Below are 11,820 nucleotides of genomic sequence, written 5' to 3'. Positions count from 1 at the left end.
TGTAGTACACTTGACACTACAGCTCACGTACACCCCAAATTCATTATTCCTATACTTAGTATATAGTATAATACAAACATAACTTATCTTATGAATCATTCAAGTCCAAAATATATCTGAATTTTAAAAAATAATAATTAAGCAAAACAATATATTATACTTATAAGTAGTTCTTAGAACTTGATCTACTTAAAGCTATAATCATTTATGTTATAGACTTTATGGCAAACCAGACGACTCTTCTAATTAATTAACTCAAAATACTAGTAAATTTAATTCGTAGAAATGTTTTCATGATGAATCAGTCTTTATCATGAATCTTTCAACTGCATGTTTTCTTTTCATAGTTGAATTTTTGAGCTTGTTGATTATATTCAAGGATGAACTTAATTATGAAAAATCATTTCGTCAACTCCATAATCATTCCTATTCTAATCCTAGAAAGATAAAAGAGAAACTATCTATAATGATAATTTGGTATGCAAAAAGTGTGGTGGGACTTGCAAAGTTTCAATCAATAAGGGTTTCGTTTCGCACCGCCATTATGTGGAACTGAAAACGACATTGCACCAAACAAAAGACAATTATTTTCCCCTCATGCAAGATTTTGATCCTCTGATAACTTTTTTTTTTTTTTTTTTTGTTCTTTACCTTTTTTCTCACGGTAGGTTAATTTCCTCAATGACAATTATAAAACCCAACCATATGAATTCCCAATTGTGTACTAAATAATCTAAAATGATTAATTGTTATATGAAAAGTTCCTATTAGTAATACATCATGCCAAAGCCTTGGGAATGCATTCATACGTAATTTTGATTCTACCAGTTAAAGTATCTCAAATTTTTGTAAGAACAAATACCGTTTTCAAAAACTAACTGTTGAGTTTATTAAATCACTTAGCTTACTGACTATTTAAATATAGTTGACTAAGAAAATAGAAACTATGATAGGACCAAAGACAACAGTATCTCATAGTATTATTGAAGTTTGGTTAGCTTTCATTAAATAAATATATATATATATATATATATATAGTTTATCTTCCAATCCCAAAGTGACAATGACTTAACTCGTTTGGAATGGTTTTAAGTTTTAACAAAAACAAAAACTCGTTTGGAAGTGGACTAACTAAAGATGAAATATATAATAAGTTACTATATGAAGTAGTAACCATTGCCAAAATTAAATAATTTTTTTAAAAATATAACTATCAAACTATATAAACAAAAAAAACATGACCATCACTACAAGAAAAATGGTCTTTTATAACATATTAGCACGAAAAAAAACTCAAAAACAATATTCAATGACAATTGATAAATGCTCTTGTAAATGATGGTATAGTAAGGTATAATTGCCATTAAAAAATATACAATAGCAAGATAAATTTACTATATAAAACTTTACAATAGCAGGGTCTTTATGCTAAGATTGTGTTAAATTCGAGAACCATATCCAACCACCAGCACATTTAATGTGCTATCATTATATATAATACAGCTCATTATATTTGCTATAATAAAAAACATAATAGCAAGAAACAGGCGCTACCAAAAAGTAATAAATAGCATGCGGTTAGAGCAATGATAGGTTAATTTTCTTAACTCATTAACTACGTTATGATAGGGGTGAGTCTATCATAGCTCCTCATATCATAGCGTTTATGAATACGCTACGAAAGACTTTTAGTAGCTGTTTTCGTGTGTTATAAAAGATCATTTTTCTTGTAGTGCATAAATTAAATAAAAATGGTACGTAACGTGTAAGAAAAACGGATATGCACCAATTGATTTGATAGTTCATAGTAGTCTCGTTTTTTTGACAGCTATGTTTTAAATAGGAGTCAAAAACAACAATACTAGACGGAAGTAATTATCAAACCAATCCCAAAATAAACGTAAGAAGCATAATCATCAAGTATCAACCAACAAAATCATGACCACAATATGAAGTGTTTTTAGTTATATTGTTCTGCTTAGCCAACGTAAATCAATGGATGTGGTAGGGTGGCTACAATTTATGATGAATGGGTTATCGTACGAATTGATTCTGTCAATTATGAAAGTATCAAACGTTAATTTCAACCTAAAAGTTAATCCAAGTTTGAAAGATTGGTGATTTGATTATTGTAAAGTAACTTTTTCATCATAATAAGTAGTCTTTGACAAGATGATCATTTCTGTCCATTTGCTTCAACTACATTATTGTCACTATTTGATATCAATCAATTCTATGTATACAATAGTATCCAATAAATGCTTCCATGTGCAAGTCTTATCGATGTGATTGAAATGCAACTTATGGTATAATCTTTTTATAACAATCGTTTTATATGTATTTTTATTATTATTTGAATTCAATTAAAAAAAACTAGTATGAATCATACTACAATGTTTTGTATGAACTGATAAAAATTTCATATCTTTAATTTATATATGCATGTCAATCGCTTAAATCACCAAAAAAACAGCTTTGTAGTTTAATAAAATCTACGTAACTAAAATAGTAGTTTAATAAGTCCTCAACTAATAGTAGTTTAATAAGTCCTCAACTTATTATTTCCGATCAGAACTCGACATATATGTACAATATATCTTTTCACAAAATGTTTGTAACTTAAATATATGAAGAAACTAATAATTAAGATTTTTTCTTTTTAAGGGTTAATAATTTAGAATTAATTTTTTCTCCTACTCATAGTGAGGGGTTTACAAATCAGTAAATCAAAATGAAAGTTATGCGACCAGAGTTCGAGTTATTTCTATATCTATAGACTATAGTGTTGTTTCGGTAACATATGGTCAGTCTTAATGAGAAAATACATTGTACAGTATGTGACACCCTCAAGATTAAATTGAAATATGGCCCTCGATCTTGTAGTTACAAAAAGTATATATAGTCCATATCAAAATGATATAGCTAGGGACAAGATCCACGTCTTGCATTAAAACGTGCCTTGTCAAAGATGTTCTCTTTGACCCTTTTAGTGTAGCCATCTCTTTCTTCTATATATATAAAATCCCAACCATGGTGTGGTGTGTGTGTCAGTAGGTGCTTATATTTTTATAAGATATCCTCTTACACACATTAAAAACATATAGTAAGATATTTTATACAGATCAGTACGCTTAAGTGATCAGATATTTGATTCTTGTCACAAACACAGAGAGATCTGAATCTTTTATTAATGGATCATGACCGTACGTTCGACTTGTTTCCATACGGACTACAAGAAGTAGCCGAGGAAGAAGAAATCGAAGAGTTAGAAGGAGATGACGAGAGCATGACGCTGTCGTCGGTGCCGGAAAACGATACGTCGGAGTGTTCTTCATCTCCAGCTATGTATCCTCCGATCCCTCCTCCGCCTAAAACTCCGAGAGAGCCTATGGAGTTTCTATGCAGATCATGGAGCATGTCTACGTCTGAGATCTCTTTAGCTTTGTCTTCTCAGAAACCTAATAAACAAACCAACAAAGAATCTAATATTTCTAAGTTGGACGCCGTCCCTTCGCCGGCTCCGGCACCATCACCACCAGTTCCACCACCACCGCCGCTACTAGTAAGTCTCTCTTGCTTCTACATCTTCAGTTTTACTGTCTTTTTATGATTTGTATGCTACGATCATGCAAATAAGGTGTTTTATCGTACGGGCCAATAATTTGTTCATAGGCCCAAAATTATATAATAACCATATCTTGGAAAAGCCCATAATATTTAAACTGTTTCTTCGACAGACGGGAAAGCTAGCGAGTGTGGTAAACGCGCGGAGGACGGGAACGCTCGGTAAATGGTTCCACCACCGAGAAATTGTCGGAGGTAAGGGCTCCGCCGTAAGAAAGAGAGATAAAGCTCGAGTGGAGAATGCGCATCTTCATTCCGCCGTATCGATTGCGTCTCTGGCGACGGCCATCGCCGCCGTGACAGCTTCGTGCAGCCAAGACGGCTTCACGGAATCAAAGACGATGAGTTCAGCGCTGGCTTCGGCTTCGGAGCTGTTGGCTTCTCACTGCCTCGAATTGGCGGAGCTCTCCGGAGCCGGTCACGATCGTGTCGTCTCTGCAGTCCGATCTGCCGTAGATGTTCGTGGACCTGGCGATTTGTTGACTTTAACTGCTGCAGCTGCAACTGGTAAATTCATCCTTGACCTTGATCAGATCTTTCTTGAATGCTACAATGGCGTAAAACTTAGTCCAATGCATATTTGAGTTGATCATTCGATTTGATGTCATGATAAGATTTATGTTTATGGCATTTTTGATAATGTAGCATTGAGAGGAGAAGCAGCTTTGAGGGCAAGACTACCAAAGGAAGCTAAGAACAACGCAGCTATAAGCCCTTGCGAAAGAGCTTTACCAGAAACTCATTACTGTTCTTCTGAGCTCGATTGCGCTAGCACGACCGATGAACAGATCTCTGCACAGGGAGATGAAGAATCAAAACTGGATTGTACTGGAGATCTAATGCAGTGCACACGAAACGGTAATATTTTCAGCAAGAGAGCTTCTTCTTTCCTGATTGCTGTGAATGATGATATTCTATTTCAAGAAAGTGTATATTCGGCCTATGTAATTTGAACAACAAATAACTTTCACTTACCGATATTGATGAACCGACTTATGAACCTTTCAGGAGCTTTGCGGTGGAAGCATATAAAAGTGTACATCAACAAGAGATCTCAGGTTTAAAAAAAAGCGAAAACTCATCAAAGCAAACAAGTTTTATGGTTGTCAAATTCTAGAGTTGACATTCAACTCGTTTTCTCTTGCAGGTTGTAGTAGAAATCAAAAGCAAACACGTCAGAGGAGCGTTCTCCATGAAAAGCAAAGGTAGTTAACTAACTATTGTCACCTTCAGATATCTCTTCTTTCTTTCAATGGTCGTGGTGTTCATTTGTGTAAAGCCAAAGTAGTCTTGAGACTTTTTCCAATGCTTACTTGATCCAATGGTTAAATCACTACACACTACAGGAATTGTAAATGATGTATGCGAGATCGTCTCGGGCCTGCAAAATGGAAAAGAAACAGAAAACGCAGAAGAAGAGCTCTACTTAGGAATCAGTACTGGGAAAGGTCTAACGAAGTTCAAGTGCAAGAGCAAGGCTGATAAGCAGACATGGGTGGATGGCATCCGGAATCTTCTCCATCGGGTAACTGCTGTTGAGGTTACCAACACTTCTCTTGAAACTACAAACATTGCCGATAGCACATAACACATAAGTCATGTCTTGTTTTAACAGTATTAGTGTTGGTTATTTTCATTACATATACATATCTGTAAGTAGGTGTGATGTTTTTTCATCTTCGGCAGCTTTTATTTCAGTCAGTTGTAAACATTTTTTTTCTGGAAATAATGAAGAAGATTATTCTAAGGCCTAATGAATCTCACCGGAAGAATGTCCAGGTGTTTCTCCACCACCCGTGAAAATCCTGGCATCTTCCCCGTGTATATACCCGGTGAGTTTTTCAGTCGCTGTTGAATTCTTGATTTTCCCCTTTCTTATCAGTTGTCTATAGTCCCCAGTAAACTCGAAATAACTCAGAATCATGCGTTTATAAGATGGAAAGGAACAGTAGTTAGTAATGATAAAAAAAATTGATGCCGACTAAACATAAAAGTATCTTCCAGAGAGAATGGATGAAAAAGTTCTAGTAGCACAATTTTTTTAACTTCGTTCAGAAACAGTAAAGAGATATGACTAAGTTTGGTTGTTACCTCTTTGCTTTCTTGTTCGTATCGACCTTTGATGTCCGGGTTTTCTTGTGAGTATCAACCTTTGACGTTGAGGCTCTTTCGCTTCTTCTGTGTGTTTTCTTTGGCTGAGTGTCTTCAATGTCTTTAAGCTTGTAGTAATGAGGAGCTATTTCAATTAGCCACTCGGGTTTCATCTCGGTTGTATGCCTCATATATTCCTTGGTAGTAAGTACTAGTTCATGATACACCAACCACTTACTAGGTGATGCCCCAAATAAGCCTGAGTTAGGATGTACATAAACTGTCTGAGGTTCTTTCACTCTTCTGTACGATCCATCTTTTTGTAACTTTGCAGAATGCGGGAAGAATCCGGCCAAGATCGCTTTCTTTATTGCGTCTAAATCATTCGGATTGGAATTAAGTTCTACTCCAATCTTGTTTAGAAGTCCAATCAGCTGGTCACGTATATCTCTAGCTCTTTTCATACTCTTGCTCTGAATGAAGTTCTCGTAGCACCATTGAGTCGAGTAGTTTGTTTCTTTCCAGGAATTGTAGACCCTTAACAACGCAATGTGGTCGCCTACATTCTCTGTATCTACATAGAAATTCATCCGAGCATTGTCGGCGAGAAGTTGCTGGTTCTTTGGTCGATAAAAGATTGAGTTCCCTACAGACAACATGGCGGCTATCGTGATTATCTCTTTCGAGCACTTGTACTTTTCCGAACCAACAATCATCTTTGATAGCATCGGATCAACTGGAAACTCCACCATTCTTTCTCCTACCTTAGTAATCTCACCATTTCCATCCAAAGCACCCAGAGCATAGAGCAACTCTAGAGCCTTCAAAAGAGCGGTTTCTGGTGGAGGATCCATGAAATCAAAAGTGAACACATCTTGAATCCCAAGACTCTTCAAAGTAAGCACAACACTTGCAAGGTTAGCCCTTTGGATTTCCGGTATTGTGGTGGGTTCCAAATCCTTTACATTGTACAACCGGAAACATTTTCCTGGACCTGTTCTTCCAGACCGACCAGCTCGTTGCTCTGCGGAGGCCTTGGAAATAGGACTTACAAGCAATGACTCCATTCCGGTTCTCGGGTTGTATGAGTTGATCTTACAATATCCCGGATCAATGACGTACCTTATCCCATCAATGGTTAATGATGTTTCTGCGATATTGGTTGCCAGGACAACTTTCCGCGACCCTTTAGGAGCTGGTTCAAACACTTTTGCCTGTAGTTCGGTTGGGAGATTTGAGTAGATAGGACAGATAATGATCTCAGAGCTCTTTGTACCCAAATCTATCATCCTTCGCTTCAACTTTGTTTCTGCTGTTTCAATCTCTTCTTGACCTGTGAGGAAAACTAAAATGTCTCCAGTCGGCTCAGTCTGATGGATCTGAAACACAGTACGTATTGCTGTCTCCAAGTAGTCAGCGTCAGGCCATCTTCTGTATAGCTTTTCAACTGGATATCTTCGTCCTGGGATTAGGTAAATCCGAGCCGAATCAAAGTATTCGGAGAACTTTTTAGCTTCAAGCGTTGCGCTTGAGATTATTAACCTCAGATCAGGCCTAACCTTTGTTACATCCTTAACTAAGGCAAACAAAATATCAGTGGACAGGGTTCTTTCGTGTGCCTCATCAATTATGATCACACTATAGCTATCAAGTTTCGGTTCTGTGAGTAGCTCTCGCAACAGCATCCCATCGGTCATGTACTTCACAACTGTTTTATCTGAAGTACAGTCTTCAAATCTGATGGAATACCCAACTTCATGTCCCAGTTTAACACCAACCTCTTGAGCCACTCGGGAAGCGACGCTCATAGCAGCAACTCTCCTAGGCTGAGTGCAACCGATCTTTCCACGCTTTGTGTAACCGGCTTCCTGAAGATACTGTGGTATCTGCGTAGTCTTCCCTGATCCCGTTTCCCCAACAATCACAAGAACCTGATTTTTTTCAATGAGATACAGCAATTCATCCCGGTATCCATGAATCGGAAGAAACTCCCTCTCTTCCCGAGCCTTATCTGCAACTGTTTTCGAGTAACAACGTCGGTGCTTCCCAGTTTCCACCTCACTACTAGATTCCTCAACCAAACCTGCTAACTCGTCAAACACAAACTCATACCCATCACAAACTTGCTTCTTATCCTTTCCACCAAAACCTACTCTAGCTTTCTGCGCCTGATGTTCCTCCCAAGCTTCTTGCTCGGTAACGACTCTCCCAGTCCTCTTCCCCTCACTATAACGCTGCTCGGCCACAGCAAATCTCTTCTTCTGATCAATACACCCATCTTGATCATAAGCATCTGGAATCCTATACCCTTCAACATCATCATCCTCTGTTTTCTTCACCAATTCATACAACTCTATCTTATGTCTAAGCGCAATTTCTTCTCTCTCAGTAACCTTCACACCATCAAAGAACATAATCTCGTCTTCTATCGCATCCCTTAACTCCTCGACCTTCTTCTTCTCTCGATCCTTCAGATACCCTCGCCTCCTCACTATCCTAATCTCATCGATACTCAAAACCTTATCTCCAGAACTCATTTTCGCTTTCTTCTTCTCGCCATCTTCTTCTCTAGATTCTCTTCTTCTCTTTGTAGAGTTTTTCTTTGGTAGATTAAATCTTATAGAAACAGGAAGGCGACATATCTTCTCCACCGACATAAACCCTTCTTCATCTTCTTCCCTATGTTTATACAGATCCAGATTCTCACCTGATGATGATGCTCGTACCTGATCTCTCGAATTCATCTCTTCCGCTGAATCAGTGGTCGTCGTCGTCTTCTAATTCTTTGAGATTGGTTTAATGTTCGCCCCAAAAAAAATGTGATATATATAGTTTTCGTACGGGTAGATTCTCAATTTGGTTTGGGAATTTATTTTAATTTCTTTTGTCCTTAAACTTTAATGAAAAAAGTCAAGTAAACGTGATAAGCAAGAATAATAGACCACATCATCTTCAATTTGCGAACTTTATTACTTTTAAAACGTGAAAAATACTTTAATAAAATCTGCAACATATTAATATCAGCAAATACGTTTTCAAAAAAAAAAAAAAAAAAGGTCACCAGATGTACGTTATCTTAATACTTTTTTATATGATATTGTTGACATTTATGTCGTACGTTAATCCAATTAATATCAGAGATTTGTTAAGAATCTCATGAAATTTTATGACATGGTATTCTTCTTATTTTGAACGCCTTGTTTGTTTCATAATTTGTATGATAAAGTTCACATCAATTTAGAGGGCTTTGCATTCTACCAATAAAAAAAAATTAGAGGGCTTTGGACTTTGGTCATAGACTAAACTATTATTGGCCCTATGGAACAAACACAAAGTGAATTACGGATTCATCCATTCATATGATTCACCACCGTCTCTCCACCCACGGTCTCTCGTAAACATTTGTCCTCCCAATTGACTCTAAGGAGACAATTTTAGTTTTGTTGTTGACAAAAAAAAAACAATAGTAATAATCTACTCAATTTCTTAACACAAAGTGCATGCATTTTAGTGAGTACTGTCTGCTCTGTATTGGACAGAGACACAGAGTACAAAACCAACATTTGTGTACTTTCTAGTGACAAGTATTTCAAACAACCTAGTTTCACTCACAAACGTTAAGAAAAGAAAGAAAGAAAAAGAGACGTAGACGTCTTCTAATTCTCTCTTGTAATCACATCAGTGATTTAAGTATATTTTGTCTCGCAATGAAACTTAATCTTAGCTACTATGATAGATATTTTGACAAAGAAACCAAGATATCTAATCTCCCTTTGCTTGACATGTAAAGCTTATTCAAACTCAAATGAAATTAACATAAGAGGCAAACCATTTGATGAAATCATAATCTCATATCAACCACCTTCAAATCGTTCATACCATTGAAATCAATATGTGCATGATCAAACTAAATAAAGTTTTATTTGTGAAGAAAAGAAACGGCACGGAGGAGATAGACGAATAAGGTGGTTGGCACAGAGAAAAAAGCAGAATGGTCACTCTCCTCCAAGACATAGAACTGAGAGGGTGGCCAATTCTTCACCAAAAGGTCTTGACGCACGGAGCTAAATAGATTATCCTTACCAGTCTTGATGTAGACTCGCGGGACTTTCTCTACCTCGGGATTCGGAGGCGACTTATCAAGATCTTGAAATGCCCTCATAGGAGCAGGACGCAGCAGTTTAGTTGCCAAACTTACATCCTACCAATAACCATATTCAATAACCACACAATAGTAGTATTGAAACATTAGCTTGTGAAGTAAATAAGAGAGTAACCTCAAGAGGGCTTTGGCTATAGTAATATTGGCGTAGAAACTCTTGTTTCATGATGACTCCGGTGGGTGGCTTATCTGTACCTTCACCATATGTGTACTCCCATATATTTTCTTCTCTTGCATCTGCGTGCATCTATAAAACAATCACAAGAGTTTAATACCGAGTAGTAGATTGATATAATCTTTTTTTAGATCATGACAAGAACAGAGAGGTGAGTTAATTAGTAAGCGAGTCACACACTCACGTCTGAAACGTGTGGAGAAGGGACGGATCCGGGTCGAACCATGGAAGCCGCGAGGTAAATGGCCATGGAGATTTTGTCGGTGAACTTGCATAGAGCATCGGTGACACTGCCTCCGCCCATGCTATGTCCGACGAGTATGACTTTGTGGGATGGAGGGAGATCAGACAAGAGAGAGAAGAGAGGACGGTTATATTGGTCGGAGTCAAAGACGGTATTAGAGTCAGTGACGCTAATTCCAGCGCCAGTGAGGTCGACAGAGGTGGTTTTGAATCCGGCGGTTTCTAGAAGAGAGGTGAGTTTATACCAACACCAAGCACCGTGACTGGCACCTCGAACAAACACAAAGTGAATCACGGGCTGCTCAGCACCACCGTCTCCTCCCATCGCGATAAGCCTCTCAATCTATGCTAACTCACGTACGCACTCAACTTTTAACACAAAAGCGAATGCAGCTTTGGTCCACTGTTTGGAGATAACATCAAAAACTCTTTTTCAATGGGTGGTTTATTTTCGTCCACAGGTTTCATCTGACTTTGCTACTGTCTCGACAACGTCCGGACGTCATTACTTTAATATATTTGTCGTTATTAGTTTAATATATTTGTCGTTATTAATTATATATCTTTGTCGGTGTCTATTTTACGTTATACTCATCTTCAGAACGTATGTGTAAAATTCTCTAACATTAAGATAAAAAGGTTATCTTTATTGTCACTAGATAATGTCCCGCGCATATGCGCGGGTTGTTGTATATTTATTTAATTAATTTTAATTAATTTTTACTTATAAAAAATAGATTAAATAAATTTCAATGCTTATGACATTTTTACATTTTATTTATTTAAATCATACAATATAAGCATACATCCATATTTTTTGAATTTATTCGTTGATTAATTGTTCAATTTTGATAGTAATTTTCTGTAGTACTTTTAAGTATTTTTTGATAAAACAATAATATTGTTAATGATAAAAATAGGAATGATATTGGGAGAATTTAAAAAATACCCTTTTAAAAAATCACTTTTTAAATTTATCCCCTTTTCAAACTTTATCAAAACAACCACTAAAAATGTTGAAATTTATCCAAATATGTGTGTAAACTTATAAATATACACACAAATTACCTTTATTTGTGTATAAAATTTTATTTATTTCAGTGTCTTACAAATTGGTTTGAATATAACAAAAAATTATTTTGTTAAAATAATTACATACTTTGAAAATAAAATAATTATACATGAATATGTGAGAAAGAAAAAAACATCTAAAGTAAAGCAATGAAGATGGTTTATTTAGCTTGATTTTCTTATGGTGCGATGGTCAGAAATCAATATTTTTGAATCCCATCGATAAAATAATTTCCTTATAGCCATAAAATATTATTATACATATGTATTATACATTTAATAGTATAAAAGACAATAAAAAAAATGAAGAAGTACATAAAATAAAGAAGAAATATAATTGAAAACAAAAGTTTTAACCAAATATATAATCAAGCTCTTACAATCTATACTATTAATTGGGAAGGACAACTTTAAGCCAAACACCCCCAATTTAAAAAAACAATTTCATGAAAAT

At 36.1% G+C, this 11,820-nt stretch overlaps 3 protein-coding genes across 4 annotated transcripts; 1 reads left to right on the top strand and 2 right to left on the bottom strand.

Annotated features, from left to right (window-relative positions):
• The first annotated feature begins 3,043 nt into the window (after window positions 1–3,043).
• LOC17878160 (VAN3-binding protein) lies at window positions 3,044–5,013 on the top strand. The gene is made up of 5 exons (XM_023778333.1): window positions 3,044–3,562; window positions 3,738–4,131; window positions 4,270–4,482; window positions 4,633–4,682; window positions 4,772–5,013. The coding sequence occupies exons 1-5, from the start codon at window positions 3,191–3,193 to the stop codon at window positions 4,835–4,837; spliced, it is 1,095 nt and encodes a 364-aa protein (XP_023634101.1). The 5' UTR covers window positions 3,044–3,190; the 3' UTR covers window positions 4,838–5,013.
• On the bottom strand, window positions 4,618–8,512 carry LOC17878680 (probable pre-mRNA-splicing factor ATP-dependent RNA helicase DEAH8). 2 transcript variants are annotated; one of them, XM_023778332.1, is made up of 4 exons: window positions 5,716–8,512; window positions 5,389–5,537; window positions 5,116–5,186; window positions 4,618–5,005 (listed from the first exon to the last, which is right to left on the bottom strand). In XM_023778332.1, the coding sequence occupies exons 1-4, from the start codon at window positions 8,457–8,459 to the stop codon at window positions 4,958–4,960; spliced, it is 3,012 nt and encodes a 1,003-aa protein (XP_023634100.1). In that variant the 5' UTR covers window positions 8,460–8,512; the 3' UTR covers window positions 4,618–4,957. The 2 variants fall into 2 exon arrangements, with proteins under 2 accessions (XP_023634100.1, XP_023634099.1); XM_023778331.1 differs by having other exon boundaries at window positions 4,618–5,186.
• Window positions 8,513–9,423: 911 nt separating this feature from the next.
• Window positions 9,424–10,757, bottom strand: LOC17879476 (probable pheophorbidase). Its single transcript, XM_006284278.2, has 3 exons — window positions 10,237–10,757; window positions 9,993–10,124; window positions 9,424–9,916 (listed from the first exon to the last, which is right to left on the bottom strand). The coding sequence occupies exons 1-3, from the start codon at window positions 10,618–10,620 to the stop codon at window positions 9,635–9,637; spliced, it is 798 nt and encodes a 265-aa protein (XP_006284340.1). The 5' UTR covers window positions 10,621–10,757; the 3' UTR covers window positions 9,424–9,634.
• Between the last annotated feature and the right edge of the window lie 1,063 nt (window positions 10,758–11,820).

Source organism: Capsella rubella, unplaced genomic scaffold (genome assembly GCF_000375325.1).
Source record: "Capsella rubella cultivar Monte Gargano unplaced genomic scaffold, Caprub1_0 scaffold_7, whole genome shotgun sequence".
Taxonomy (NCBI): Eukaryota; Viridiplantae; Streptophyta; class Magnoliopsida; order Brassicales; family Brassicaceae; genus Capsella; species Capsella rubella.
This window is presented reverse-complemented; position numbering and strand designations above follow the sequence as displayed.

What these genes read in the sequence shown, in the direction of transcription:
- LOC17878680 (XM_023778331.1), bottom strand. Translation starts at nt 8,459, where the DNA reads ATGAATTCGAGAGATCAGGTACGAGCATCATCATCAGGTGAGAATCTG. An exon ending in ACGAACAAGAAAGCAAAGAG is followed by an intron (nt 5,538 to 5,715) that starts GTAACAACCAAA and finishes CATGATTCTGAG; the next exon opens with TTATTTCGAGTTTACTGGGG. An exon ending in AACACCTGGACATTCTTCCG is followed by an intron (nt 5,187 to 5,388) that starts GTGAGATTCATT and finishes CAATGTTTGTAG; the next exon opens with TTTCAAGAGAAGTGTTGGTA.
- LOC17878160 (XM_023778333.1), top strand. Translation starts at nt 3,191, where the DNA reads ATGGATCATGACCGTACGTTCGACTTGTTTCCATACGGACTACAAGAA. An exon ending in CACCACCACCGCCGCTACTA is followed by an intron (nt 3,563 to 3,737) that starts GTAAGTCTCTCT and finishes TTTCTTCGACAG; the next exon opens with ACGGGAAAGCTAGCGAGTGT. An exon ending in AATGCAGTGCACACGAAACG is followed by an intron (nt 4,483 to 4,632) that starts GTAATATTTTCA and finishes TGAACCTTTCAG; the next exon opens with GAGCTTTGCGGTGGAAGCAT.
- LOC17879476 (XM_006284278.2), bottom strand. Translation starts at nt 10,620, where the DNA reads ATGGGAGGAGACGGTGGTGCTGAGCAGCCCGTGATTCACTTTGTGTTT. An exon ending in CTTCTCCACACGTTTCAGAC is followed by an intron (nt 10,125 to 10,236) that starts GTGAGTGTGTGA and finishes ATTGTTTTATAG; the next exon opens with ATGCACGCAGATGCAAGAGA. An exon ending in ATAGCCAAAGCCCTCTTGAG is followed by an intron (nt 9,917 to 9,992) that starts GTTACTCTCTTA and finishes GGTTATTGGTAG; the next exon opens with GATGTAAGTTTGGCAACTAA.